This window comes from Drosophila gunungcola, chromosome 3R, assembly GCF_025200985.1.
Source record: "Drosophila gunungcola strain Sukarami chromosome 3R, Dgunungcola_SK_2, whole genome shotgun sequence".
Classification (NCBI taxonomy): Eukaryota; Metazoa; Arthropoda; class Insecta; order Diptera; family Drosophilidae; genus Drosophila; species Drosophila gunungcola.
In genome coordinates, this window is record NC_069139.1 from 7,344,659 (window position 1) to 7,371,506 (window position 26,848).

The window sequence follows — 26,848 nt, forward strand, 5'->3', positions numbered from 1 at the left end:
ACCTTGCTCAATATTGTTGTTGCTCCACGGCCGAATGAGTGTGTGTTTATGGGTGTGTGAGAGCGCGGCAGTGTGGGTGCTTTGGATAAACGAGTGACGCGGCAAAACTCGAAAAGTCTGCACTTCAATGATTCGTTCATGTTGTATGGAGACTTGAAGCTACTCTAAACCTCTTATAAAAAAATAAAAATGTACAGCTTTTTTTTTAAATATTTACCACATCACAATATGTGGGTACCAAACTTTTGTTCAGTGTAATTGTTATTTCTCAAGATGCAACAAAACAAATTTGTTTTTCGGGTTATATAAAAATGTTTTTCTTTATAAAAAAAATAATCTATCATTTTGAGTTAATATGTTAAACATTTTAATTTCAAGTTTATTAAGGAATAATCATCCAAAACAAAAATTAGTTAATCTTATATTTTTTTAAATAAATATTTAAATATATTTTTACGTTGATTTGTAAATATTTAAATTTAACATAGTAAATAAGTAGCTAAATAAAATAATAAATCAATTTTACACAGCAACAAAATACGTGCAATAGATGTAATGGTTATGTATAACAGATGCTCATAAACTTTTGTAAGTTCTGTAGTTCCGAAAATAAAACCCGAATAGTCCGAGTTTCGATAAGTTAAAAACAAAACGAGTTGAACTTTATTTTAACTACAACTTCTCAACCGAGACCGAGACCGAACCCAAACCCAAACATACTCTTATACACTTCTGGTTTCGCTCTTTCGACTGACTCTCAACTGGCGGATTTTACCGAAGAGAAACTTGGCACATGGCCAGAAGTGCATTGATTGCCTTGCCTTCTTGAAACGGGTGTTTGCTGGTGATGAGGTCCGCCGTTTGTCGTTTGCCGGCGTCTGGCTGCTGCTGCTGTTCGTTTTTTTGGGGGGTCGTCTGGCGTTGCAACAGCTGTTGTTGCCGCATCGCGACAAAACACCCGCCACCCCAACTCCCAAAATAAAATCTTTATTGATTGCATGTCCAAGTACTCGGGGAATGTGCCATAGGGTGGACTTTCAAATGCCAAAATAGGAAATCAAATCTCCTATTTACACTAAAGATATATAAGAAAATGTAAAATCTCAAAATTTACTAAATTTATTACTCATTCGCAAAATATTACTCATACGACATGTTTCTTTAAGGGCACATTAATCGAATTTTAAAGGCATACAAAGACTTTGATTTTAAGAAAGATTAAATGGCTTACAAATAACTCAATAAAGATTATGTATACTGTCATGATTTTAATAAAAAGCGTACAATTTTTTATCAGAAACCGTTTTAAGAAGGCCCACAAAAGGTTTTACTTTTTATTGTCAAAAAATATAAATGGCAACACTATAATTATACAAATGTTCTTTAGCTAAAGAAACAATTTAATTTGGAATAATCTATTATTCAACTCAGGTCCACCCTATGTACATACATATATATACAAACACAACGATTTTGCAGATGTAATTCGCATTGTTAGTATGTTACATATAAACCAAACCTTCACATTGCGAGTTTAAGTTATAGCTCTAATTGTAGTTCTCTTTGGAGTGACTTTTTTCCATATCACTGCTTAATAAAAGGACCTACACTAAAGCACCACAGCATGTCATCAAGTAATTCATGGGTCCACAAAGCAATGTATTTTTTTTAGCAGACAGTCGCTTTTGGGGGAAATGCCATTTAAAACTGGCGCATTTATTATTGAGTGAGTAGACGGTTAGCCTAACTAAAATGAGATGTAAAACCAACAAATTTGTCAACAGAAGTCAAACCATTTGAACCAACGTCTCTTGTATTTCATTTACTCTCACACCATGCACTGCATATTTCAACCCTTCCCGCAATTATAATACCTTAGATTTACAAATGTCTGCAGAGTTCTGGCTAATATCGAGTTACAACCTTCTTTGCTTACTTTTGTACTTTTTACTAGCACACACCTTAGGAAGCCCCAAATATGAAGGTTAAGCTGTTGTTAAATAGCAGAGGGAATGGTTTAAGCATACTCTAATCCCGAAGCACTTCAAAACCATACCCCTTTCCATCATAAGCAGTTCGTAAGCAGAATTAAAGTTACAGTTTATGTTCTGTTTGCACGTTTTACTTTACACAAAATATATGTTGTTTAAAAGTTAATTATAATAGGTTGGTTAGGTTTAGTTCGTAAGAAAAACTTATTTTCGATTCGGCATACCGAGTCGATTTTACCCTTGGAGGTTGGCCAGTAGTTGATTTTAAACTAGATTATTTATCAAAGTGGTGACTTGTGGACACACGGACAGATTCAATAATAGTCGAGAATATCAAAATCAAAGCATCTGTGGAGTCAAAATTCACCTAACAAGGGCATAACAATATACAATTGACTTTTGAATTAATCAACTTTTTAAACAAATATCTATACACATATTCACACACTCAGCGTTAAAAATACATAACATATTTTGCGTAAGATTAAACGGTTCGCGCCAGCAGCAATTGTTAACAACTTTTACAATGGGGATAAAATAGGTGTGGGACAGTCAGAAATTAGTAATTACGGATTTACCATTTAAATAAGCGATGGTGCTAGTTACTAACGATATAAAATGTCACAAATACAAAAATAAAATAATATTTTACTTTTACTCTTCTATTTCTCTCATCTGCTACCTATAGACTAATCCGCAATGGCCGTGTAGGGTAGACTGCTGTGTTTCGGCTTCGTCTTGTTGATAAAGACCTTGATGGCGCCATTGAAATCGGCGCTGACCAACACATAACCACAACCCTTTTTGTGCTGCTCGACTAGTGGATCCGGCTGGTTGTGAGCCAACTGCAATGAGAATCATGTTCATTAGAAGAAATCTACCATAATCTGGAGAATTGGACTCGGATGGATTATCACGCACCTTCTCATTTGAGATTTCGTCCGGTTCGGGCTTAATGATAGCCTCTGGGTGTGGCGCGAAAATGGCACAATTGACCGTAGCATTGTGTGCTTTAATGCCTTCCCAGAAATCGCTGCGATCACGTCGAACCTGAAGGTACCAATGGAAGCAATATAATTTAAATTTAAACAAAAGTTTTAATGTCACCCACCGAGCTGAGTTTCGAGTAGTCATGGTTTGTTTTCCATATGTAGATGCATTGATTCTCGGATCCGGCAATAATGTACTTTCCATCGTGGCTAAATGAACCCTTAATTTGCGAGGACACATTCAAGTAGCCCTTGTATTTGCAGGACAAGTTTAAGTCCCGCAAATCATAAAGGCGCACTCGGCTATCGTTGGAGGTGACTAGAATCTTGTCCTCTCCGGGCATCGGTTCAATGCCACTGATCTTGCGGCCAATGCGATTCTTACCCCTGGTGGAGCGCACATGGATCTGCGTGTGGTATTTCAGCTGATCCGTGTTGTAAAATATGCAACGGCCATCGTAGCTCCCCACCACAGCAAACTGTCCGTTCTGGCAGAAGTTGGCAGCCGTTATAAGCTTCGTCTGGCCATCTACCTCATTCCACAGAGCCACCTTCTTGTCGGGTATATTCCACAGCCTTAGCTTGCCATCGAGGCTGCCACTTAAAAAGTAGCGATCATCGCGTGGATGGAACGCAATAGCGGTGACAAAATCGATATGCTGGAAGCAGCAAAGGCACTCCTTTCTGGATATGTGCCAGAGCCGCACAGTCTTGTCCATGCTGCTTGACAGAATAAAGTAATTCTTTGACCAGCTGACGTCCAGTAGATCGGAGGTGTGTCCATTGTAGGTGCAGAAGGGTTTCGGCATAAAGGGGCCCGTGCATTTTTCGGCGGCTGTGGCCATCGCAATGGCTTCTTCCGCTGAATGCTGCGAAACAAGAGACTCCTGTGAGGGCGTAGGCGAGGATTTTTGGTCAGCATTGTATTTGTTGCGCATGTCCTTAAACCAGATGATAGGCATTACATAAAGTGTATAATTATGGTAACTTAACTTATAATTACCTGGAAGAACGGATAGGCGTCTTTGAGAACCCAAATCCTTAGCACCTTGTCCTGCCCAGCAGTGGCTAAAAGTCGACCGCAGGAACTGAATTTCATACACCACACAGCACTTGTGTCTTCGCCACTCAAATCCTGGACATGCTGAAGTTTGGTAAACTCGTAGGGACCTTTGTTGGATGATGAAGCCTTAATTTTGATATTCTGCTCGGGATTCATGGCATCAACAATGTCAGCCACATCCTCTTTGTGCCGCGCATGCGACACCTCGGACGCAATCGACTTGGCCTTATCCACCGTTTTCCGCATTGTGGTGCCGAAGAAGCGTTTAATCCGGGCCGTCTTCTTTTTCAGCCGACTGCCATCCTCCGTTTCCAGCTCCTCTTCGTCGGGTTGCTGACCCTCGATACTTGCCGGTATGCCAATCACACTCTCCTCGTCAGACTCCTTCTGGATTGCCTCCAGGTGGGAGGTCAGTTTTAGGATGTGCAGCGAGAGCGGGTTCCATCCCTCAGGCACTGGTGGTGAACGCATTTCGGACAGCGGCAAATTCTCTCCCGTGTCTAAATTTTTAACAGGAACTTGTTCAAGGATCTCAAAGTCAGTCAGCTGTTTACCAGAGCTGGTTCGCGTGCGCACATAGATGTTCATCTGCCTGAGTACGTCCTCGTCGCCAGCGGACTTGCGGCGCTCCTTGTCATTAACGCCTCGATAGAAACCGGGATAGCTGCGGAAAAATTATAAAATATAGAATAAGGGATACAAAAAATCATTATTATAGATATTTACCGTGTGGAGCTGCCCAAGCTGTTGGACCCCGTTCCCGCCAGCTTTGGTCGGTTCGCATTCTCCATGAGCATTTTCTCAATGCGCTCGATTTCATCCTGGGACGGACCCTGTGCCTTATTGCTGGCCTCATCGCGTGGTTTGACCACATAACCGCCTTGAATAGCCTTATACAGGTTCAGACCCTGATTTGGATCGATGGAGCTGCAGAAGACAGTTATATGCGAATATCTTTTCAAAAAGCATTCTATTGTTATCTACTTACCTAGCCCTTCCTGGGGCCGAGTTACTCTTTGCCGAATTACTTTTCGCCGAGTTCGATGGACTTGGCTTGGAGTGAACCGAAGTTGAACTGCTGCCTAGAGATTGCGTTGGCTTTGGGCCACTGACCGTAAACGAAGCGGCCATGGTACGCATATGAATCGCACTTGTCGTTGGCATGGACGAAGATGCCGCCGCCGTCGAGGTCGAAGCAGAGACAATCGTTTTAGTGGAGGAGCAGGTCAATGTGTTGCTAGAGGCTGAAGTTGTTGCATCATTTAGGGAGCTCTCAAACTCCATGACAAAGTCATCGCGCAACTTTTGCTGAAGACCCTGCACGCTCTTCACAGATCGCGTATCACTATCGGTGTCTTCGTTGTCCGCCGCTGGCAAACTGTACTGATCCGAGGAACTGATGGAGCAATTTCGAGACTTCTTCTTTCTTCGCGGTGGGGCCACAGGACCAGACAGAGTGATGGAATCAGTGGTTTTGGACTGGGCAAGCTTAGTGCTTGCTATCACATCCGGCTCCTGCAGCATTATGGCGCCAGCAGACGAGGATTGCAGGGAGGACGAAGCACTAGGAACCCCTGCCGTAGTAGCTGCCGCTTCCTGATCACCTTTCTGGTGCTTGGGCGAAACCCTAGGCGTGCTCATCCCAGAGGAAGTGTTGCCAGTGTTTGGCGGAGTGTTGGAACTAGAAGACGATGCAGGCAGCGACTGCTGTTGCTGCTGGGCCTGTTGCTTCTGCTGTTGGGCATTTAACGAGGCTAGTGACTCGCGATCTATGCTGATAGCTGGGAGCATATAAAACAAAAGTTTCAGTGGTTGCTTTGTTTCTTTGCAAATAAACATTTGTACTCACCTGATGGATCAATGCTGCCCGCCAAGATTCGGCCCACGCGACCCAGTGATGTCATGCTCTGTATGCTCATCGCATCGGTTTCAATGACCTTAAACGGATGCGTCGAACGGTTGGTGAAAATGCCATCCGTTGAGCTGTTCTGTAAATTTAATTTAAATCGTAAGTACACCTGGGAGATCCATGGCAAGGAAAAGCTGAGCAAACAGGCTAGATTACAAAAATGTATACCTGAGAATCAGGTGTGAGTGTATTTCCTGGATTATCATCTTCATCGTTTTGCATGCACTGACGCAGTTCGTGAAAGCGCTGTCTACCATACTATATGCGATATTTATGTCATTTTATTTTAACGAATGCATATTTAACATTGGTCGAGATTTAAGATTGGGTTGTTTTCCATTTTTAAAGTTGGGTATGGTTTTTTATTCGTAGGATTTACGAAATGAGGCGGAGAAAATATGAAAGTAAAAAACACAAATATGTACACAAAATTAAGGGGATGATTTGACTATTATTCATTAAATAGTGCTTTTAGGCATATAAATATGTTTCAACTGAACATAAATTGGGGGATAAGAAAAACCTCCGAAATTTAATTTAATTCTCCTCAGGCTTTTGATAACTAATAATGCAAAGTGACAGATGTGAAATTGCAATATTATCAGGAAAAGAATTGTTTGCCTAGGTAGGGAACGCGTGATTGTCTAAGTGCAAAAAGTAAAAATAACTTCCTTTATCTTGTAACTCTTTAGAAGGTGCGCTTTTGCAAATAAAGACTGCGTAAACTCTATAAACCAGATTATGTCGGTTTTTAATCAATTTTGTTGAAGGTGATACAATATTCTGATAAATGTCGCCAATAGAGCAATTCAACATTATATGGCTGTTAGCTTTGATAATAACTATGGGTATTGGTATGTATTGGCAAACTGGTTGTTAAGGAAATAAGTAAGTAAAAACGCTACATTTACGGACCAGAAACACGGTGAATGTGTGATTTACTTAACACATTTCAGTTGTCGCATGTCAATAACATTAAAAAATTTGTCCTAAACTCTAAAAAGCCTTAAAAAACTCTAAAAAAAAATATTATCGGAATGTCATGTGAACTGCAAGAGGGTTTTAACATATGAAAATGCTTTCCCAAGGCCATAGATGATGAATCGCTGCCCTAGCCGATGACATCATAACTGGGTCTAGCAAAACGGAAAACAAGACCTTACATTTGGACCCACTTTGGATCCACTTACTGTTCCGAGCACGGGTTTGGGTTCAACGAACAGCCCGGCATCCTGTTGTTTCAGTCGGGCACCAAGGCTATTGGTGGGACTTCGGGTGGCGGGCGTTCCAGCGCCAATGGGCGTAGCATCGCTGTCGGAGGAGGCGGCCGCATTCACTCGCACGGCGGGATCGGGAAAGATGAACTCCTGGGCCACCTCGGGCGGCAGCTTGCGACTGAAAAGGGGATACATTTAAAAAGATATATCTCAAGAATACCCCATAAATACCCACCACAGTGTCGAATGGCGGTTGGGCGTAGTGTCCTCTGCATCGAAAAACTCCTCTGAACTGTCCGAATCCGTTTCCAGCTTACTCATTTCGGGTGTTGTGCGTTTCTGATGGCTATCGCTATTACCTAACCACCCAACCGTATGCAAATTGTCCACGAAATTACGCTTTTCTCTCTTTTTATGTTATTGATTCCCCTTTTGTTGCTGCGGCGCCCCACTGTTTTCTTTTTGTTGCTTTCTAATCGTGTGACGTCACTTGCTGCCGCACTAGCTTTGAAGACACAGCATTTAACATTTTGATATCTCCTGGGTTTTAATAAATATAATCACACTGTTAATTTAAGTCCAAATCAATTTTAATTGAGTTTTACGCTTGATACGCGTAAATACTAGAGGTGTCAAATGTGCAATAGTGTTTTCGATTGCATCCTGTATGATTCATGAACAATCGATTGAACTAGGGATGGGCAGCAGTCGTGACTATAAATAACGTGACACGAGCACGACTCCTAAAATGGGCACGAATTTAAACGAAAAATCGACAATTAATTAAAAATGTTGTTTGTTCACTTTAAACAAACAACTTAAATCGAAAAACCGGCTTAAAGATTGCGATTTGTTTAAAAAAATCCAAGTTCAGCTCACGAAACTTAATTATTTTTATTTTAAAAGTGTTTGTATAACTGCAAGATTGTTATTCATAAATGATTCAAAACCAAATTATCACAATTGGCCTATACAACTATTATAAATTATATTACAAGCATGACCTGTATATTTAATTTTCTAATTATTTTTGATAAGTTTTTTTTAATTCTTCTCGCTTCAATATGTAATTGAAAAACGAGAGATACACTTTCAAAAATCTTCATTTATAAATTATAATATCAAAGCTTTCAACCATGGTTTCTGTATGCGATAATAGTGTCATACGATTTTTTCCTTATAAACTATCGATATTTCGACATTTTGTATTATTTTCCCATACCGAATGCACCATATTTTTGTTATTGTATTTTCCGCACGGCACTCGAACAAAGTAAACAAATGTATAAATGCATGTGTTTTTGGCGAGCTTGTAATTTTCAGTAAAGCGACGCGCGGTGCGAAGGTATTAAGCTCGTGAATTTCGCGGGGCCAAGACTATACATATTTAACATTTGGAAGCCCAAACGCAAAATAAGTGAATCCGAGCAATTACTGCGAAGTAAAACGGGTGCCAATGATCGCTACAACGCAATAGAAAAGTCATTTATCAAACAATTTCGCAACCACACAAAAGCCAATAGAAACAAAACCGAAAGTTTTGTGTTTTGTTCGCCACCATAAAATTGATAAGAGCACGTTAACCCGTTCCTGCTGCAATTCAAATTACGGTAAAAATAACTGCATTATAATACGAACCGATTTCATAAGAATTGAGCTTAAACAAGGTCTGGAATATACATACAGGAAATCAAATGTGCTTCATGATTATGTGACATTTTAACTTCATTGTGTTCGATTATAACTATTTATAATATGTCTTGTTTGTGCCTAAAACACTGGAACACAAATCGTCTCAGCTGGTTATGCTTATCAGTAATTTATGCATCCATATGTACATATGTATGTTCTCAAGTACAATAAAAGGTCCGGGAATTCCTTTGTCGAACACTTCATTATATCAGCTTGCTGTTTCAGATAAAAACAACACAAAAACATAAAATGTGATATTCAGAGCAGAATAAATTCAATAACAAATTGTCCTTTATTATTGTTAAATTTATAGCATCCGCATTGAGCTTTTAGCCTGCGGCATAACTAACCTAGTGTAAGATTATCATCCACACGTCACTAATAGCGGCCATATTTGATAAATTTTCAACAGTTTTCAATCTAATCTGAAATCTGTGCTCTGAGCACTATAATAATATGCGTGTATTGCTTTTTATCAGCTGTACATACATATTGAATAACAAATCAAGTAGAGTTAAACAAAAAACAATGATAACTTGTTTTGCAAACTGGTTTCGCGGCTTCAATCTTGTTCAATAATTTTAATAGAGAATCGAAGGGTTTTGATTTTTTTTTTTGCTGGTAAATAAGAAGTATATACACATGTGATGATCTGTAGAAAAATTATGACACATGTGTATACGAATGATAAGTATTCCAAAGTTAAAGCTTGATTAAAGGCAGGGAAAGTACACATTTATTTTCCCGATCCTATAACCGCCCCACAACGCTGTCAATGCAGAGAGCTATCAATTCTTTGTTGTTGCGTATATACAAAATATATACATATGCCTGATTCCCTTTATATATTCTGTTTATATCTTCGTCATACGCTGACCCTATCTCTCAAGGGACCCAGTTTCACACTTAAACTCAGTGTTCCACACGTTTGCATTGATAATCAAAGCTTGTTCACTCCACCATGTCTCTTTTAAGTGCAGCGTGCAAAATAATCTCTGCCATTTTGATGATCCGTTGAAAAACTACGGCCCTATTAGCGACAATAATGATTCATATATACATATTGCGCGTGAGCAACACTTACAACTTTACGATGTTATGCCAAATTATTGATGTAGCTATATTGGAACCCATCCAATTAAAATTTCGATTTAATTCTTCTATAAGAACGAATGTTGAAGACGATTTCTGCCCCATAGCGAGCTCAGTTACCGGCGCGATAACACACGACTTGTAGAGCTTGGAGCATAAATTTCCGCATTAGCAACAGACAAGTGTGCTATAGTTGCTGTATTAAGTGTTAACAGTTGAAAGTATACAAATACACACACGCCACAAATTAACTTTAAACCGCAGAAGAAATCTATTGTACACGACTTGTATAACGAAAATTGTGATACTTTATGTACATCAATACCTATGCGGCTCTTTAGATTCAAATATATAGTGCTGCTTTTTTGATTTATATATGTATGCAGGATTACCGGAAAGAATCCACTCGATCTATTTTTTTTTTCTAAATCCTACGGTGTTTATATTGAAGGCTCGTCCAAAAAATACAATAATAAAGACCAACAGCTAAATACATATCCTCATTTATTGTGCTAAAATTGGGGTATTTATTCAAGTGATCAAACAAACTTGGGTGGCTTCCTAGTAACGAATTTTGAATACTTTAAATAAATCCGTATAAACCAGCTTTGAACTCGAATAACAAGATTTTCTTTGTGATCTTCGTTCTCAGAATTTTGCAAACACTATAAATAATGTAATTTATAATTACACAGTTTGATTTGCAAAAGTTAAATTGTCATGGTTAATATATTAAAGATAGAGCTTACCTTTTTTATGTTTGTGTTTAATAGTCAAAAACCTGTAACAATTCACTGGTTTTTACAGTCTTATTTAGACGGACCCGCCTTCCCTAATTTCATGTAATTACACGGCGTCTAAATCTAATCTGAATAATTTGCTTTGTGATAGTTCAATGACAATGACTACAAAAGATAAGAGTCGGCCATAGTTATAGTTACTTTTTTGCTTAGGGGTTCGTCTTTCGCATCGTTTTTGGCGTTCCAAGTTCAGGAATAGTCACAATTCTTGCGGGAATTTCATAGACGGTGGCAGTAACATATTTCTCCGATTCCCCAATACACATGTGTAGTATTGCCGTTTAACAAAGCCGCTGAAACCATACCACTCCAGCGCCATCGTTATCTTATCGCTGAAAAAGTGAACAGTTTAAGCTGCATCGTGCACATCAAATCGGAAATCAAATGGAAACAAAAGTATCTTGACGTGGGCGTTCTAGACTAGCGTCTTCTGAAAATTCGTTTAGTCAGTTTGTGCACATTAAAGGCGACGGTTATCGAGTGTGGCATTTTGCTCCGCCTTGCTAACACTATATTTTGCTTAATATACGATCTGTTTTAGTTGGTAGGAGTGATATAAGTGTAATTTATGGTCTTTATAACTGTGATTTACTGGGGAAATTTATCTAACCCTTGCCGTTTTTTACTACATCGAGTGAATTTGAAATCTGTTTCACGACACTAAAGAACGCCTATGTTCAATGTTATATTATTTCCTGACACTCGAATTTTAAGAATACCTATACAAATAGTATATGAAGCAGTTACCAGGATATGAAAAATTATTAAATTTTGTATTTGTGTTGAATAAGAAATTTTAATATTAGTAATTAATTTAGAATAGACTAATTAAATTGGAACAAAATAGAAGAAAACCCTTTAAACCACTGTAATTAAGATAATGTCCAATGAATTGCTATGGTATAGATATTAGCTTCCAACATTTAATATTGGTTATAGTGAGGCAGGACACGCTTACTCATCCTGGCGAATAGACTATCGGGTAATGGTCTTAGTTTGATTGACTGCTGTTTCTCATAAAGCCATCTAATCACACTTAAGACGCTGTGCTTAAATTTTACAGAGACTTGCTTATCGAACATGACAACAGGCACAGTTGGGAGAGTTTTCGCAGCCCCTATATTGATTGATTATGGCTGACATTGTTCATATCTAAAAGATTTTCCCATCACCGTATGTCTGATACTGGGCAACGCATCTAGTTATTCAATGAGTTAGTTGCCAGGTGGTGGATTTAGGGAAAATAATAGCTCAACTTCGTATTCAATCAAAATTTACGTGTTAAATATAATTTTTTAAAGGAAATACATATTTGACTTTCAGCTGGCTCAAGTCATTGTACACGACACATATTCCATTATAAGGACACTGGAAATGACAATACAGTAGTTACTGAAGAATATCCTGAGTTTCAGCACAAAGCAGCTAAAAAAACCGACATAGAAAGGCAGACAAAAATGACCACCAACAGCAGCTTCTTCGATGAACATTTCGCTATGATATACTCGAACATAATGGATCAGTACATGCCCGAGTACTTCAAAAGCTTCGAGTACACGCCATGGGTCTTCTCTCTGCTGGGATCGGTGGTCATCGGTCTGAGTGGCATATTCCCACTGATCATCATTCCAACGGAGGAAAAAATGGCCAAAGAAGGGTATAAAGATCGTAGGTTTCGCACTTTAGATAGAGCATATTTGAATTCTAAACGTTAACCATTATTAACTATACAGCTGCGGAATCTAAACTCTTGCGAGTTCTCCTAAGTTTTGCAGTCGGTGGACTTCTGGGTGATGTGTTTCTTCACTTGCTGCCAGAAGCCTGGGAAGGCGATAACCAAGGTGAGCGATTTGGATAGTCTTTTCCTTAATTTCACTTAACTTAAATAAAATTAATTTTCCTTAGATCCATCTAGTCACCCATCGCTGCGGTCGGGCCTTTGGGTCCTCTCCGGCATACTCATCTTCACAATAGTGGAGAAAATCTTCTCCGGATATGCCAGCGCGGACGAGGAAAATCCCCAGCCCAAGTGCGTCGAGATAGCCAACTGCCTGCTGCGTCGACATGGAGGAAAAATGCCTGAAGGTGGGACGTCCGAGAGTTGTGGCGGTGCCTGCGATATTGAAGATGTGGACAAAGTGTGCTTTCTCCGCGAACGGGAACTGAAGTCGAAGGAGAAGAAGGAACAGCCTAAGAAAGTGGCTGGCTATCTGAACCTCTTGGCCAACTCAATTGACAATTTCACACATGGTCTAGCTGTGGCTGGATCCTTTTTGGTATCCTTCAGACATGGAATCCTGGCCACATTTGCCATATTGCGTAAGTACTCAGTTGAAATTCTAACTCTTGAATTAGTAGTCCAGATAAATCTCACAAATATCTTCCTCTACAGTGCATGAAATTCCGCACGAGGTGGGCGATTTTGCCATCCTGCTTCGATCCGGATTCAGTCGCTGGGACGCCGCGCGGGCGCAGCTCCTGACGGCAGGAGCTGGCCTTCTGGGCGCTCTGGTGGCCATCGGAGGCTCCGGCGTAACGTCGGCCATGGGTAAGCTTAAAAGCGATTGTCAAGTGACAAACAAACTTAACTTATCTTTACATTTACAGAGGCACGTACTTCGTGGATCATGCCGTTCACCGCCGGCGGCTTTCTGCACATTGCCCTGGTCACAGTATTACCTGATCTCTTAAAGGAAGAGGAGCGGAAGGAGTCTATTAAGCAGCTGCTAGCACTGATATTTGGGATTGCGTTAATGGCCGTGATGACCATGCTATTCGAACACTAGGAACTTTAGCTAACAGAAGTATAAGATGAAAATTTAACCGCAGTTTTAGTTCTCGCATACTCTAAAATTGTCTTTGGCAGTTTCAAATTTACATGAATTTGTTGTACATTATGGGATTCACCATCCTGTCTGCGTTATGTAATTATAGCCAATATGAATGATATTTAAACTATTGTTAATGATTACGTATTATTGTATCATACTTATGAAGCGAAAATTCAATAGACATTTAAGGGAGAATCCTTGTCTCCACTATCCACGAAAATGTTCTCTCTACTAACTGCTTTCATTTGAAGGAACTGAGTTACTCTAATAACTAATCAAATGACTTGGATGCCATCGTTGTCAAATGCCATCCAAACAAACTGAAAGAAAAATTCAGACAAATGCACTTCCTATAAAAAACAAGTTGTTTTATTCCGTTTTTTCTTTGCAAATCATGTCTTGCAAGCTTATCTAGTGCCTTTATTTCTTAGACTTGATCTTCTTAAGGTAGAATTCCAACTCCTTGCCTTCCAAAATGTAGCCGTCGGAGCGACCGCACTGTCCGGGGCGGGAAGAAATGCAAGCTGGAAGATAAAGGAATATATAGTTAATATATGGCAACTAGCAAAAAGTCAAGTCAAATTGTTAAGTAATGAAATCAGAGTAACTATGACAAGCCGAATCACACCCAACAGGCTTGCATCTTTCTTAAAACAAGATCGATGCAATAAAGTAGCTGGATCGCTAAGGTTTTTACATCACTATAACATGATTTGAACATAATCAAGCGAAAATACACACCCAGGATGCGACCGGAGGTGAACTGATCCTCGAGGGCCTGCTCGACCTTGCCGTACTTTTGGCGCTCCAGGTACTTCTTCATGACCTTTTCGCTGCGCTTCTTGGTCAGCACGTCGTTCTCATCCTCCTTCTGGGCGTGCTTGGGGTTGCGCTTGCGTCCCAGGGGCAGGACGTAGTGAGCCTCGTACCACTGACGGAAAGGCGTGGCATCAATCACCACGATGCTGTTCTTCACCAGAGTCTTGGTGCGCACCAGCTCGTTGTTGGAGGCGTTGTACACCACATCGGCGATACGGGTCTTGCGGGCGACGCCCTCGGAGGCCCAGGCGAAGTTGCCGTTCTCCAGGCGCAGAGCACGGAGCTTGGTGTTTCCACCACGGGTGCGCACCGAGTGGACGCGGCTGCCACCAAGCTGAAAGCAGGAAATATTTCTGGGTTAGTCCAGGTTATCTTTTGGTGAAAAACTTGTTGAGGAACAGATTTATAATCAGTAGTCCGAACATAAAGCTTTTCAATCATCAAGAAGAGTGCAAAAGCACAATTGCAGTTGACACGCGTTAACATCATTTTATATTCTATGGGAATTCTAGGACCGGTTTTCTCACACTCCTGGCAAATTGATGTTAGATTCTTTAACGTTTATCAAAAAAAAAATTAGATGCTAGTCTGTGGTTAAAACAGATATATTTGATGTTTAGCTATTAATGTTTTGATAAAACCAGTAATATTCAATACAAAAATATGTAATGCCGTAGTCGGTAGTAGTATACAAAAAATTTAACCACGCGTTTCTCTTGAGATATCATTTTGTATTGACAATAATAAGGGCCTAGCTAAAACAGCATTCAGCTGATAAATGCCATAAACGGCCATTATTTCGATTAAAGATTTTTAAATTAATCAATCCAAGTTTACAAGGAGGCCATCAGCATGGTTAAAACAAAACTAAAAAATTGTCAAGTTTCATACTGGCTACTTTTTAGATATTTCCGATCACATACATCATTTACCGAGTTAAATGAGAACCTTAACAGGAGTATGAGATACTGGAGCTAGAATTCAGGTAAAGGTATTATCCGGGGATTGTCTTTACCTTGGTGTTAGCGGCGGGGCGGCCCAACTCGAACTTGCGCTTCTTGCGGAGCGACTTGCGCTTGCCTCCGGTTGCCCGGCGTTTGTGTGCACTATCGCGGCTAATACCTTGTAACAAAAAATAATAACAATTTAGTACAAGTTATACGGAGTCAGGCCGAAAAACCAAGAACATGGGCACGTTGTCGGAGCACTCAAAACAGCCGCAATGCAGGCGCACCAAGTTAATTTTACTCATATTTCGTTAAATGCACATATTCCCAGTTGCCGTTTAGTCGATGCAGTTGTAAACGTACTTTATGCGCACTTTCATGATGTTTGCAGGCCAGTTTTAGCCCATTTTCTTGATATTTCGACTCATTTTGCGAGAGCTGACTTACCCATGGTCGAGTAAAAAGCGAGAAAGAAAGGAAAAGACACGCACAGCACCTCGTGTCAAAAAAGTGGGGTTATCTTTTTGACATTTGACGCGGAGGGGCAACGCCGCGCTGTTAACTCTGCGCTTAACAGAACACCAAGTGCTGTTAAAAAATTTAAATAAAAAATATTCGTAACAAATTTAAAAGAACGCTTTTTATTTTTTCTGCGAAATTTATATTATATTTATTATATATCATAAAAAAATATAAAATTTAATAGAACCCTATATTAATTCAAAGTTTTTTTCATTTGTTCATAATTTAAGTCACATACCTTAACACAATTAAAATAAGTTCTTTTAACAATATTTCTTTTATTCAAAAGATTTTTTAAAAACGTATTTTCGATCCCAAAAAACAAACCATTTTCGATTTTTATGTATATAAATAAAAATTAAGTATATAGTACTAATATATTATAATTGATAGTATCGAATAGTTATCTGGCAACATTGGCGCCAACATTTTGCCTATCAGATAAGTTCAAAGATTTTATGTTGACGGTGCTGCCAGATCGCCGTTATCCAATAGCATCGAATAATATCCGATAGTATCGAAAAAGGATCGATGTTTCTGCCAGCTCTATTTTGCACCGAAAATAATTGCAATTTGATAAATAAACGCGACAATTGCATACAATTTGGCCAGGAGCTGCCGAAGGCGTCGATAGGATTTGCCGCCCGGGATTGCTAATGCAACTATGGTTGGGAAAAACTTCAAGGCTCTAGCGCACTTTCACCGCCTGACCGAATACATAGTACAGTGCAAGCACTGCGACAAAACACTGTCCTCCAAGCACACCTCTTCCAATCTCACGCGCCATTTGATCCGGAATCACAAGCTCTTGGCCCGCACCATTTTCGCCGGCGAGGAGGGCAAGATGCTGGCTGAGCTTAAGGACGAGCTGGAGGCCTCCGTCTCCGAGGATCTCAGCATGGAGCTCGCCGAGGGCGAGGTCGAGACCAAGACAGCGGTGCGCGGCATAATGGGCGTGAAAAGGGAGCAGCAGGATATGGAGCGGCACAACCACGAGGTGGAGATGCGCAACAAGGTGATCGGGAAGAACAACAAGCTGTGGGCCCACTTCATCCGCATCTCGGAGTTCATGGCCAAGTGCATGCACTGCGGGAAAACGCTCTCCTCGAAGCACTCGTCCTCCAATCTGATGCGTCACATTGTGCGGCGTCACAACAACCTGGCCAAGACCCTCAACCACTCGCACCAGCACTTGATGACGCCCAAAAAGGAGATCTTCGGCAGCCTGGAGCGACGGCAGGTCGCTGATCCTCTGGAGAAAGTCAACTTTGACGATGTGGACAGCATCATCGAAAAGGTGGCCGATCACCTGGACGAAGAGGTTTGTCCCGGTGCTTCTTACCGACTCACCTTCTACATATACATTCGATCTCTGGTTTAAGGTCACTTCGATTTCGCTGCAGGAACCCTTCTATGAGTACGTGGTGGACAACTCCGACTCCGTGGTGGTGGACAGGTGCGAGGAGCCGGAGCCAGCGGACATGCAGAACATGATTCCGCCGGATAGCGCCTCGCTGGCGGAGACCACCACCCAGCTCGACGAGAAGCTCAAGGCGGAGACGATATACTACAACGAAATGGCCGAGTTGGCCAGGGCCAAGCGACGGCTAATAGATCTGCAGACCAAGAAGCTTCTGCTAGACATGAACGTGGTGGACAACTAGCCAACTGACGATTATTACTTCTTGTATTTGTAGGAGGATAAGATGGGCAATATGATTATTTACTCTTAGGAACTATTATACTTTTAACGACATTACGGTCTGTGCATTTACTGTGCGGGTGGTTTATTAATTTTCAATAGGTTGTACATAGATAAAAATCTTTTCTTGCAATAGATGGTAAAGAATGTACTTACATTTTCCATCTCTTTTTCGTTTTTTCGGCATTAAAATCGACTTTTTAACTTAAATATAAAATCCGAAAGCTAATTTATCTTGCCAAGATTTACATTAAATTAATTTTAAAATAGATTGACATAATTAGTTTTTTAAAAACTTTTATTTTTGTTTCCAAATTATACCTTATAATCAAGTAATGAATTTAGAAATATAAACCTTAATTTGCTTTCTAAACATAAAGCTAAATTAGATTTCGAAAAAATTAGTTTAAAACTATTAAAATTTTAAAAAAGTTTACCATTAACGATATTTTTATATTTCAATATTATTTTTAAAAATCTTAAATTGCTTATAAAAACGCAAATTTTAAGTTGTTCGATTTCGGTGGGATAATTTAAGTGCCGTGCTGTGGTCACACTATTTTTTTCAAGGAACCTGAATGTGTTTTTCCGCGCGTTTAGAATGGTTCAATCTGTAATTTTTGAGAAAATAAGAGATGTCTAAATATTCACCAGAAGATCAGCCCTTCACCGGCACCTGGGAGAACATAGAGATCGATCCGGATGAAGATGGTTTGTACTATATTGCTGGTTTTCTCTCTAATAACTATATGCGCTTTTAGTTTCTGAAGAACTGGAGGGCTCACTCTGGAGTCGCCGTTCAAAATCAGAATATCCACAGGACGATGGTCAAACAAATAGATTCCGTTATGTGGACCAGTCAGAAATCCCAAATGAAATCTCTCATCAGCAGCGAAAGCGAAAGAGATCAGAGGATCTGAGCGGGATGGCTCCAAAATCTTCAAAACAGACACCTCCGTCAAATTCGTATTGGAAGTACAATGAGTTGCTACGGGACAACCTGACGATGGCTCTGGTGGACGAGCTCCACAAAGACGGTAACCTGCTCCGCGAAACATGGCCTGAGATCGAGACCAGGCTGGCGAATATGGTAACCGATAGACTTCTGTCCGTGCCACAAGGTCCCAACCCCTTCTTTGACTCGTCGCTCGTTATCCGGGGCCATCGGGTGATCAGGTGCGTCGATGGCTTTTCAAAGATCTTCCTGGAGGATTGCGTGGCCACCATTGGTGACGCATGGCACGGCCTGCGCATCAAACTTGTCCACGCCAGTCAGATTCCTTGCCAAGGGGACGAGGCAGCTGGGCAAGCACACCAGGGCACTGAGGAAAACGGAGGAGAACTCGTTCGGCTGGATATTACCTCGGGGAGCACAATTGTCCCACACTGCGACTCGGAAGATCCAGGAACGGCAGCTGAATAAGCGGAGAGGCAAATCCTCGACATTTCTGCTTGAAGATGGGTCGAAAACATGGAGAGTAAGGCTAGGCCGTGGCTTTCGAGTATGCATCACGGAGCACTCTCCTCCCGCGGAGGAGATGAACCAGTCAGAGGAGGATCAGGAGCTCACAGAGGTGATTAACCATGCAGACAATTTAAGGGGAACGGAACTGATTTCCCCATTGGAACTAGCGGAGTTAATGGATGAGATAGAGCTGGTATTGGCAACGGAGGAGTCAATTGTCCGACCTATTGACATAGAGCAAGCTCTGCAGACGGAAGAGATGGAGCAAGAGGTGAGAGCAGTGGAATTGGAACAGGAGGTGGAGAACTCGTTTGGCTGGATAGTCCCACTGGGAGCAGAGCTTCCTGAGACTGTAATCCTGCAAATCCAAAACCGACTGCTAAAAAAGCCGCATGGAAAACGGTACCGATGCCGTCTTGACGATGAGTCAAAAACCTGGAATGTGACCTTTGGCAGAGGAAATCGAGTTCGCGTTAGACAATACGAATGGAATGTTACGGAGCAGGCAAAAAATACAGACCAAAATAAAAACAAGGCGCAGTACAATCCTGTCGTGGAGGAGCTGGATTTAATAGAGGACATGACCCAGACAGATGAGAAGAAAATGACGGAACAGATGGCTCAAGAGGTGAAAGCCGAGCAAACAGAAGAGATAGAGCAGACAGAGGTAGCTGTGAAGTCGGAGCAGGCGGTGATTATCCCGTCCGACTGGATAGTTCCTTTGGGAGCTGAACTTTCTGAGACTGCGATCCTGCACATCCAAAACCTACTGCTAAAGAAGGCGGTTGGAAAACGGTTTCGATTCACACTTGACGATAGTTCAAAAACCTGGAGAGTGATCATTGGCAGCAGTAATAACGTAAGGATCAGACCACACATTCGATTAGGCAAGGAAAAGGAGCAAAATAAGGATACGGAGCAGAGGAAAGATGGGGATCCGACGAAAGATGAGGCGCAGTGCAATCTTGCCGCAGAAAAGATGGACAAGTCAGAGGACATAAGCCAGACAAATGAGCAAATGGAGCTGATTAAGCAGGCGGAGGAAACTGTGAAGTCGGAGCAGGCAGTGAATATCCCGTCCGACTGGACAGTTCCATTGGGAGCTGAACTTTCTGAGACTGCGATCCTGCAAATCCAAAACCGACTGCTAAAAAAGGCGCATGGAAAACGGTGCCGATTCACGCTTGACGATGGTTCAAAGGCCTGGAGAGTGAGCATTGGCCACAGTAATCACGTAGGCCTCAGACAAAAGGAGCAAAATAAGAATACGGAGAAGGGGAAAGACAAGGCGCAGTACAATCCTGGCGCGGAGGAGACTAACCAGGCGGAGCAGCCAAACCAGGCAGAGGCGTTGAACCAGACAGATGAGATAGACGAGTCGGAACAGTTGACCAAGATAGTGAAGGTGGACCTGAAGGATGAGATAGCGCTGTCGGTGCGAAACTCGTTCGGCTGGATACTACCTCTGGGAGCTAAATTGTCTGACGCAACGATTGCGGAGATCCAGGGCCGAGTGCTGATAGGCGAACCCCGATGGTTTCTGCATAGAGATGGGTCGAAAACCTGGAGAATCACCGTGGGCCCTGACCATCGAATACGCATCATCGAGCACACTCCTCCACAGACGGATGTGATGAACCTATCAAAAGAGGAACAGGAGCAGACAGAGGAGATAAACCACCAGAAAGACGAGGCGGTTAAGTCGGTACAGATTGCCCAGTCAGAGAAGGAGATGGAGCAGACGGTGGCAACGCTCGGCGGAGGCAACCGAGTAAGCATCGAGCACTACCATCGTCCAGTTGAGGAAATGGAGCAAAATAAGGATACGGACCAGACGAAAAAATTATGGGAATCGACCAGAAGGATGATGTAAATCAAAGGAAAGAAATGGAGAAAGCTGAAGATAAGGAGCAGATGCCGAAAATGGAGCAGAGGGTGAATAATGAGCTGACCGAAGTGATGGAGCTGCCGAATAATTTGAAGCATCCGGTGGAGAAATCGTTCGGCTGGATATTACTTCATGCGGCGCAATTGACCGACACTGCAAGCCTGGAAATCCAGAAACGACTGCTCAATAGGACGAAAGGAGACAGTCAACAATTCGTGGTTAGGGATGGGCCAAAGTCCTGGAAAGTGACCGTCTACGGAGGCTATCAAGTACGCATCGCCCAGCTTTCGGACGATACGAATCAGACGGAAAAGTTGGAGCAGGCCGAGGAGAATTCGTTCGGCTGGACATTACCGCAGGGAGCTGAACTTTCGGAGACTGCGATCCTGGAGATCCAGAACCGACTGTTGCATAAGCCGAATGGAAAACGATATCAATTTATTCTTACGGATGAGCTGAAAGCCTGGAGCGTGACTCTAGGCGGAGGCTATATGGTACTCATTGCCCAACAGCAGGAGAACATGGAGCAGGTTGAGGTCAAGGAGCAGGAGGAGAGTGTGAAGCAGACGAAGGATACGGAGTATTCGGAAGAAATAGAGCAAACGAAAACGACGGAGAAAGCGGAGAATTCCTTAGGCTGGAGTTTACTTGGTGGAGTTAATCCTTCCGAAACTGCTATCCAGCAAATTCAAAGTCGGTTATTAAAAAGAAAGAGTGGAAAACGTTACCGATTCCTGGTTAAAGATGGGACGATAGCCCTTAGAGTATCCCTTATGGGTCAAAGAGTACTCATATCGCCGCACAATCCCTCCGGGGGAGACATGCAACATATGCAGGATACGGAACAGACGGTGGACAACAAAAAGAAAGAATAGCATTTGTAGGTAAAAAAAACTTTTATAACAATACGAATTTGATTTAATCTTCTATTTTATTGTATTGTTTATGGATACACAAAGTTAAACAAATTTATCCTGAAAAAAATTCAATATGTTTTGTTTACGCATTAAAAAAATTTAGGAAAATCAATGTTATTGAAAAAACATCACGCTCATTTAAAACTTAGTATACATATGTATGTAAAAAAAATGATTTTCTTTTTTTGTATTTTCAAATATTTAAGAAATTTATTCAAAATTTGCCATGGTTTGAAACACCGCTAAATGTCTATCATGGAACTTCACCATTCATTGGTACAATTAAAGTTATTTTTTAGGCATTTTTTCGCTGATTATTCGTGACGTATTTTTGTTTTGCGTGGTAAATCCAATCACAACATTGAAATAAGTTTATTGAAATGTATAATAATTGGCCAAAACTGGAGCGGAGTCCCTGCTCCTGGGACAAAATGAAGGCTGAACAGGACGACGATTCAATTGACGATGATGGTCAGTCAAATATAGCCAGGTTTTTCCACACTAACTTGTCTTTTTGCTTTCCCAAGATCATAAATGTTACCTCTGGCGTCGCCGTGCTAAATCCGAATCCCCAACTGATGTTTATGAAGAAAAGCGGTCGTTTTTCCCCCAGGACAACAGCCATGTCAATGGATCCAATGGTCTGGAGCAGCCGAAAAGCTCCAAAAAAAGCCCCCATCAGCTGCAAAGGACTCAGGTGAGCCGGGCTCGCTTTATTCTGGCCAAGATTGCCAAGAACGAAGCGAAGGGCAGAACGCATCCGAATGATGCGCGTGACAAGGTCCGATGCCTGGCTACGGTCGAGAAGTTCGAGAAACACAAACGGGAGAATCCCCCGGCCTTCCAGCTTCCAAACCCACAACCGAAGCAAAAAGGACCGCCAGTGAAAAGGCGCAGAGCGGCCAAAAGGTCAAAAGTTGGTGGCCCACCTAGGACTAAGATGTTCAATGAGGTGGTCGAGGACAACCTAGTAATGGCCTTGGTGGACGAGCTCCACGATGATGGCCGTCTGCTGAACGAAAAGTGGGAGGAGATTGAGAGCATATTGGCGGACATGGTGACCGACAGACTCATGGCCGTGCCACAGGGTCCCATCCCGTCCTTCGACTCCTCCGAAGTGATCCGTGGTCACCGGGTGATCAGGTGCGACGACGGGTTCTCGAAAATCTTCCTGGCAGAGTGCGTGTCCCGTATTGGTGACTCTTGGAATGGCCTACGTATCAGGCTCGTCCATGCCAGCCAGATTCCCCGGAGACCTCAAGCTCGCATCTGGTTGCCCAAGGGGCAAACGGATTACACGAGGGTTATGAGCTGCCTCAGAGCTCAGAATCTGGACGTGGATATGTCGGACTGGGTCATTCTCAGGGCAGAGGAAGTCTTGAAGGCAAGTCAGCCTTTTGTGTTGCTCATAAACCAGCGTTGCCTCCCGCAACTGGAGGCCTCCGACTACAAGGTTCGCTACGGCATCAGAATGGCCAAGATCAAGGTCCTTTTAGCTGATACCGATAAGGTATCAGAGGAAGACGACGAGATTGTGTCCTGGAAACGTGAAGAGAACTTCCCAAGTTCCAGTAAATCTCGCCGTTCTTCCAGAGAATGACCTCGACACCCACATACTAATAGTATGCTTAGACTAGAGGCTAGAAAGCCTCAGGTTTAAGGCCATCAGCATTAACCATAATATACTCAAAGTCGGCCACAAGACTAAGAGGATTTAAGAAACTATAATAACTTTAAGAACTCGCTCAATTTTAGGAAAAAAAATCCTGAAGCGGACATCCACGTGTTTTATTTACATTTATCAAGGAACCCTCATATCTTATCATTTACTTTAAAAGAATGTATTCTATAATAGCTGCTATATTTAATATAAATAAAGGAGTTATTTAAAAATACTGAAATAAAGTTAAACATTTTTGTTAATAGAATTTTCTGTAATTTTATTTTGAGTACTTCGAAATGAATCATTCTAATGTGGAAACCCCCTCATGGTTTACAGCCAAGCTGAATTTGTAGCAAAGTTCCACACCAACTGGCATATGCATGTGTGGTAAAATAAGTGTTATACTTATGAGTATTTTTCTATCGGTGCTGTACGGTCACATTGATTCTGTAGGAGGCTTCGCATTTTTTTGTTTCGCACGGGAAATTTTTAAAGAAAAACTCTGCATAGAAGTCAATAGGTAAAAACGAGATGTCCAGCTTTTCGCCAAACCAATTGCGCCAGTGCACCCGCTTCACCGGCACGCCTTGCACACCGGACAGGGAGCAGCAGCTGCGGGATCAGATCCACAGCGAGCTGGCCAAGATCAAGTACTGCGCCAATCCCACCTACGAGTGCAGTCTGTTGCGGATTGAGGGCTACGAATACTGCATCCGGCACATATTGCGCGATCCACGTGCCAACTACCGCCAGTGCTCGCACGTCTACTCGAACGGGAGGAAGTGCATCAATGCGGTGGCCAAGTACGACAACAAGAAGGAGCAGATACTGACCACCTTGTGCTTCGAGCACAACCGCCAGTCGCAGCTGCAAAAAACCCATCAGAATGTGGGACGCATTCGCAGTCGCGTGGAGACCAACGAGACCCTGCTGCACAGCCTCTCGTCCCACATCAATGTGGATGACATCAAGCCGGAGGTGCCCAAAACCGAACCCCATGATGATGATGAAATCGATGTGGTCTCGCCCCATGTAACTCCATTTGGTAGGTCATATAATAATGGGTTCTCAAGTATTTGGCTAAAATTTCATCTCCCTAGTCACCCAAGATCACCGAAATACCATTGGCCACGTTGTGGATAGCTCACGCAAGCGTCGCCGCATTCTGGATTATGCATCTGATAGTTCCAGCAACGATGAGGATCCACCTTGTCTCAGGAACACCGCCCAGGACATAGAGTTTTACGAATCAGACTATGAGAGCGTTGATTCTGAAGATGATGATCCTCTGAAGTAAGATTTATATGTCGTTTCTGGTTTTCACTGTTTGGAAATATGTTTAATAATATTGATTTACTGTATGTCTCAGACATGCTGGTGTCTACACACGTGCAGAGGCTGTTAGGATTGCCGAGACCAAGTTGATTAAGCTTCAGGGCCTTTATCGTGAGCAGATTTCCCATCTGCAGAGTGTACTGAAGCAGCGGCGTCGCAAGTACTTGCACGACATACGTCGCGAACGAGAGCTGTATTGTAAGCTTTAAAAGTTTTTAAGACAGAGTGAGAAAGTTTATCGAAAATTTTATTTACAGGCAGCATCCATGACCAGCTGAAGGAAACGCCGCACGAGCGGAAGCTGTACGAACAGCTTAAGGCGCTGAACAGCTACCATCGTCGCCAGGGCATGGAAGCTGTGCTCTACAAGAAACTAAAGGAAAAGCGCGCCCGAGACACCTTGTATGCATCGAAGTCGTCGAGCAACCCAAAGTGCGTCTTTACCGAGGGCGGTGTCAAGTGCGGAGAGCGAACGCTGCCCTGCTGCAAGCACTGCCGCAAGCACATCCTGGAGGACAAGCGCCAGGTCCTGTTCCGGGCATGCGGCGTGGAACGCAGTGGGGTGGTCTGCCAGGAGCCGGTGGCCAGCATTCTTGAAGACTCCAGTTGTGTACTGCATCTGACAGTGGCGCCGGCTAAGCGCCAGTATATACAAAAGGTGCGTTGATTAAAAAAACTAAACCTAACCCACGCCATAACCACCACACGTAACTACTTAAATATTCCAACTGCCTCTTCACTCATTGCCATAAGTTGTGTTGCACATGACTGCAGAACCTACAGTGATTGAACTGTGGAACAGTTTAAACATACAATACTGCGTAACTAGTATTTAGAGTTGATTTGTAGTAAAGCTAAGTAGATCTACTGAGAAACAACGAAACACATGTACATAAGTGCTAGTATTGTCTATTAAGCCTTTTGTGATCCACCCCGAATAAATTGCCGACCTCTCATCCTCCAGTTTTATGAACTTCCAAGCACTCCGCCGCTAGAAAGTATTTTCGCAGCCGGCCGTGGTCTCGATAATTTTGTCGCAGAAGACCCACGGATTGATCCGCGCGCGGAAGGCGATGATCTGTTGGATTTTGCAAGTGGTATATTCGAGTTTGATCTCGACACGGCCGATGATCTGGCGAACTCCATCGAGGATGAGTGCGCCATGTTTCTTGACATGGACAGTGACCTGGGCTTAGCCATTGAGGGTGATAGTTTGGACTCTGCCCGTGTAGATTTAGGCTACGAGCAAGAAGCCGAAGAAGTATTAAACGATCTTCACCCCGCTGAAACTCAAGACCAAGAAAATCTCATCGAAAGCCAGCTAGGTTTGAATGAATCCCACGTGCACGACAGTAGCGAACTTAATTTTGAAATCGACGAGTCTGACAGAACTGTTAACGAAGTTTTGAAAATGCTCGAAGGCATTGAGCAAATGCCCTGGTTTGATGCCCTAATGAACTAGTTCGATATTATAGTAAATGTAATAACCCTCAATCCTAACCATAATCCAAATACTAGTTTACTGCAGCCGTGTCTCTCATTGTTGATAAACACTTTATTTCACAGAAATGCGAGTCAGAGACCGAAGAAGATGAGACCCTGTCTGCCAGTGTGAGTAGCATTATAAAAACGGAAAAGGAGGAACCCACAGATAATCTGTGTGTGAGCCCAGTGCTTAACGTCACCACAGCTCATGGCGAGGACAGAAATGACGATATTAAACGTATAGAGTCCATTCAAAAGCAAACTAGCACTACTTCTTAAGGCATCGTAGAATAATTGCTTACTGTTGCAATCATTAATCAATATATATTAAACAAAGAATCGTAGATTTAAACCTCCTATCGGAACATGTCATTTGGTTTTGTAAGCTCTATTGTAATATTTGTTTCTCGGGAAAAAGGATTCCTTAATAAATAGTTAATCAAAACGGTTTGTTTACACTCTTAATTATTTACATTTATTGGCTTTCCATAATTTATACAACTTAATATTGTGTATACATT

At 42.1% G+C, this 26,848-nt stretch overlaps 7 protein-coding genes and 1 non-coding gene across 12 annotated transcripts; 5 read left to right on the top strand and 3 right to left on the bottom strand.

The window, feature by feature from the left end:
* Positions 1–2,088: 2,088 nt before the first annotated feature.
* LOC128259984 (WD repeat-containing protein 44) lies at positions 2,089–7,824 on the bottom strand. 2 transcript variants are annotated; one of them, XM_052992651.1, is made up of 10 exons: positions 7,405–7,824; positions 7,143–7,347; positions 6,121–6,210; positions 5,893–6,031; positions 5,032–5,824; positions 4,770–4,970; positions 3,984–4,707; positions 3,103–3,921; positions 2,913–3,041; positions 2,089–2,836 (listed from the first exon to the last, which is right to left on the bottom strand). In XM_052992651.1, the coding sequence occupies exons 1-10, from the start codon at positions 7,488–7,490 to the stop codon at positions 2,681–2,683; spliced, it is 3,342 nt and encodes a 1,113-aa protein (XP_052848611.1). In that variant the 5' UTR covers positions 7,491–7,824; the 3' UTR covers positions 2,089–2,680. The 2 variants fall into 2 exon arrangements, with proteins under 2 accessions (XP_052848611.1, XP_052848618.1); XM_052992658.1 differs by lacking the exon at positions 6,121–6,210.
* A 581-nt stretch (positions 7,825–8,405) lies between these two features.
* Positions 8,406–13,804, top strand: LOC128259649 (zinc transporter ZIP13 homolog). The gene is made up of 6 exons (XM_052992174.1): positions 8,406–8,779; positions 12,077–12,421; positions 12,487–12,594; positions 12,659–13,072; positions 13,146–13,301; positions 13,361–13,804. The coding sequence occupies exons 2-6, from the start codon at positions 12,211–12,213 to the stop codon at positions 13,537–13,539; spliced, it is 1,068 nt and encodes a 355-aa protein (XP_052848134.1). The 5' UTR covers positions 8,406–8,779; positions 12,077–12,210; the 3' UTR covers positions 13,540–13,804.
* A 127-nt stretch (positions 13,805–13,931) lies between these two features.
* Positions 13,932–15,928, bottom strand: LOC128259658 (40S ribosomal protein S8). The gene is made up of 4 exons (XM_052992186.1): positions 15,798–15,928; positions 15,419–15,525; positions 14,326–14,737; positions 13,932–14,108 (listed from the first exon to the last, which is right to left on the bottom strand). The coding sequence occupies exons 1-4, from the start codon at positions 15,799–15,801 to the stop codon at positions 14,005–14,007; spliced, it is 627 nt and encodes a 208-aa protein (XP_052848146.1). The 5' UTR covers positions 15,802–15,928; the 3' UTR covers positions 13,932–14,004.
* LOC128253006 (small nucleolar RNA R442) lies at positions 14,181–14,226 on the bottom strand. The gene has a single exon (XR_008267380.1). It is a non-coding gene; the product is annotated as a small nucleolar RNA R442 (small nucleolar RNA).
* Positions 15,929–16,375: 447 nt separating the features above from the next.
* Positions 16,376–17,628, top strand: LOC128266484 (uncharacterized). Of its 2 annotated transcripts, none has more exons than XM_053003033.1 (2): positions 16,376–17,193; positions 17,255–17,628. In XM_053003033.1, the coding sequence occupies exons 1-2, from the start codon at positions 16,537–16,539 to the stop codon at positions 17,534–17,536; spliced, it is 939 nt and encodes a 312-aa protein (XP_052858993.1). In that variant the 5' UTR covers positions 16,376–16,536; the 3' UTR covers positions 17,537–17,628. The 2 variants fall into 2 exon arrangements, with proteins under 2 accessions (XP_052858993.1, XP_052858994.1); XM_053003034.1 differs by having other exon boundaries at positions 17,276–17,628.
* Positions 17,629–18,141: 513 nt separating this feature from the next.
* Positions 18,142–21,033, top strand: LOC128264888 (uncharacterized). 2 transcript variants are annotated; one of them, XM_053000609.1, is made up of 3 exons: positions 18,142–18,285; positions 18,336–19,465; positions 19,859–21,033. In XM_053000609.1, exons 2-3 carry the CDS (start codon positions 18,759–18,761, stop codon positions 20,910–20,912), a joined length of 1,761 nt encoding a protein of 586 aa, XP_052856569.1. In that variant the 5' UTR covers positions 18,142–18,285; positions 18,336–18,758; the 3' UTR covers positions 20,913–21,033. The 2 variants fall into 2 exon arrangements, with proteins under 2 accessions (XP_052856569.1, XP_052856561.1); XM_053000601.1 differs by having other exon boundaries at positions 18,336–21,033.
* Positions 21,034–22,014: 981 nt separating this feature from the next.
* LOC128264904 (uncharacterized) lies at positions 22,015–23,695 on the top strand. The gene is made up of 2 exons (XM_053000620.1): positions 22,015–22,315; positions 22,372–23,695. The coding sequence occupies exons 1-2, from the start codon at positions 22,225–22,227 to the stop codon at positions 23,442–23,444; spliced, it is 1,164 nt and encodes a 387-aa protein (XP_052856580.1). The 5' UTR covers positions 22,015–22,224; the 3' UTR covers positions 23,445–23,695.
* A 241-nt stretch (positions 23,696–23,936) lies between these two features.
* LOC128255753 (KAT8 regulatory NSL complex subunit 2) lies at positions 23,937–26,775 on the top strand. 2 transcript variants are annotated; one of them, XM_052985502.1, is made up of 5 exons: positions 23,937–24,552; positions 24,608–24,800; positions 24,877–25,040; positions 25,100–25,500; positions 26,409–26,775. In XM_052985502.1, exons 1-5 carry the CDS (start codon positions 24,039–24,041, stop codon positions 26,604–26,606), a joined length of 1,470 nt encoding a protein of 489 aa, XP_052841462.1. In that variant the 5' UTR covers positions 23,937–24,038; the 3' UTR covers positions 26,607–26,775. The 2 variants fall into 2 exon arrangements, with proteins under 2 accessions (XP_052841462.1, XP_052841453.1); XM_052985493.1 differs by lacking the exon at positions 26,409–26,775 and adding an exon at positions 25,807–26,400.
* The last annotated feature ends 73 nt before the right edge of the window (positions 26,776–26,848 follow it).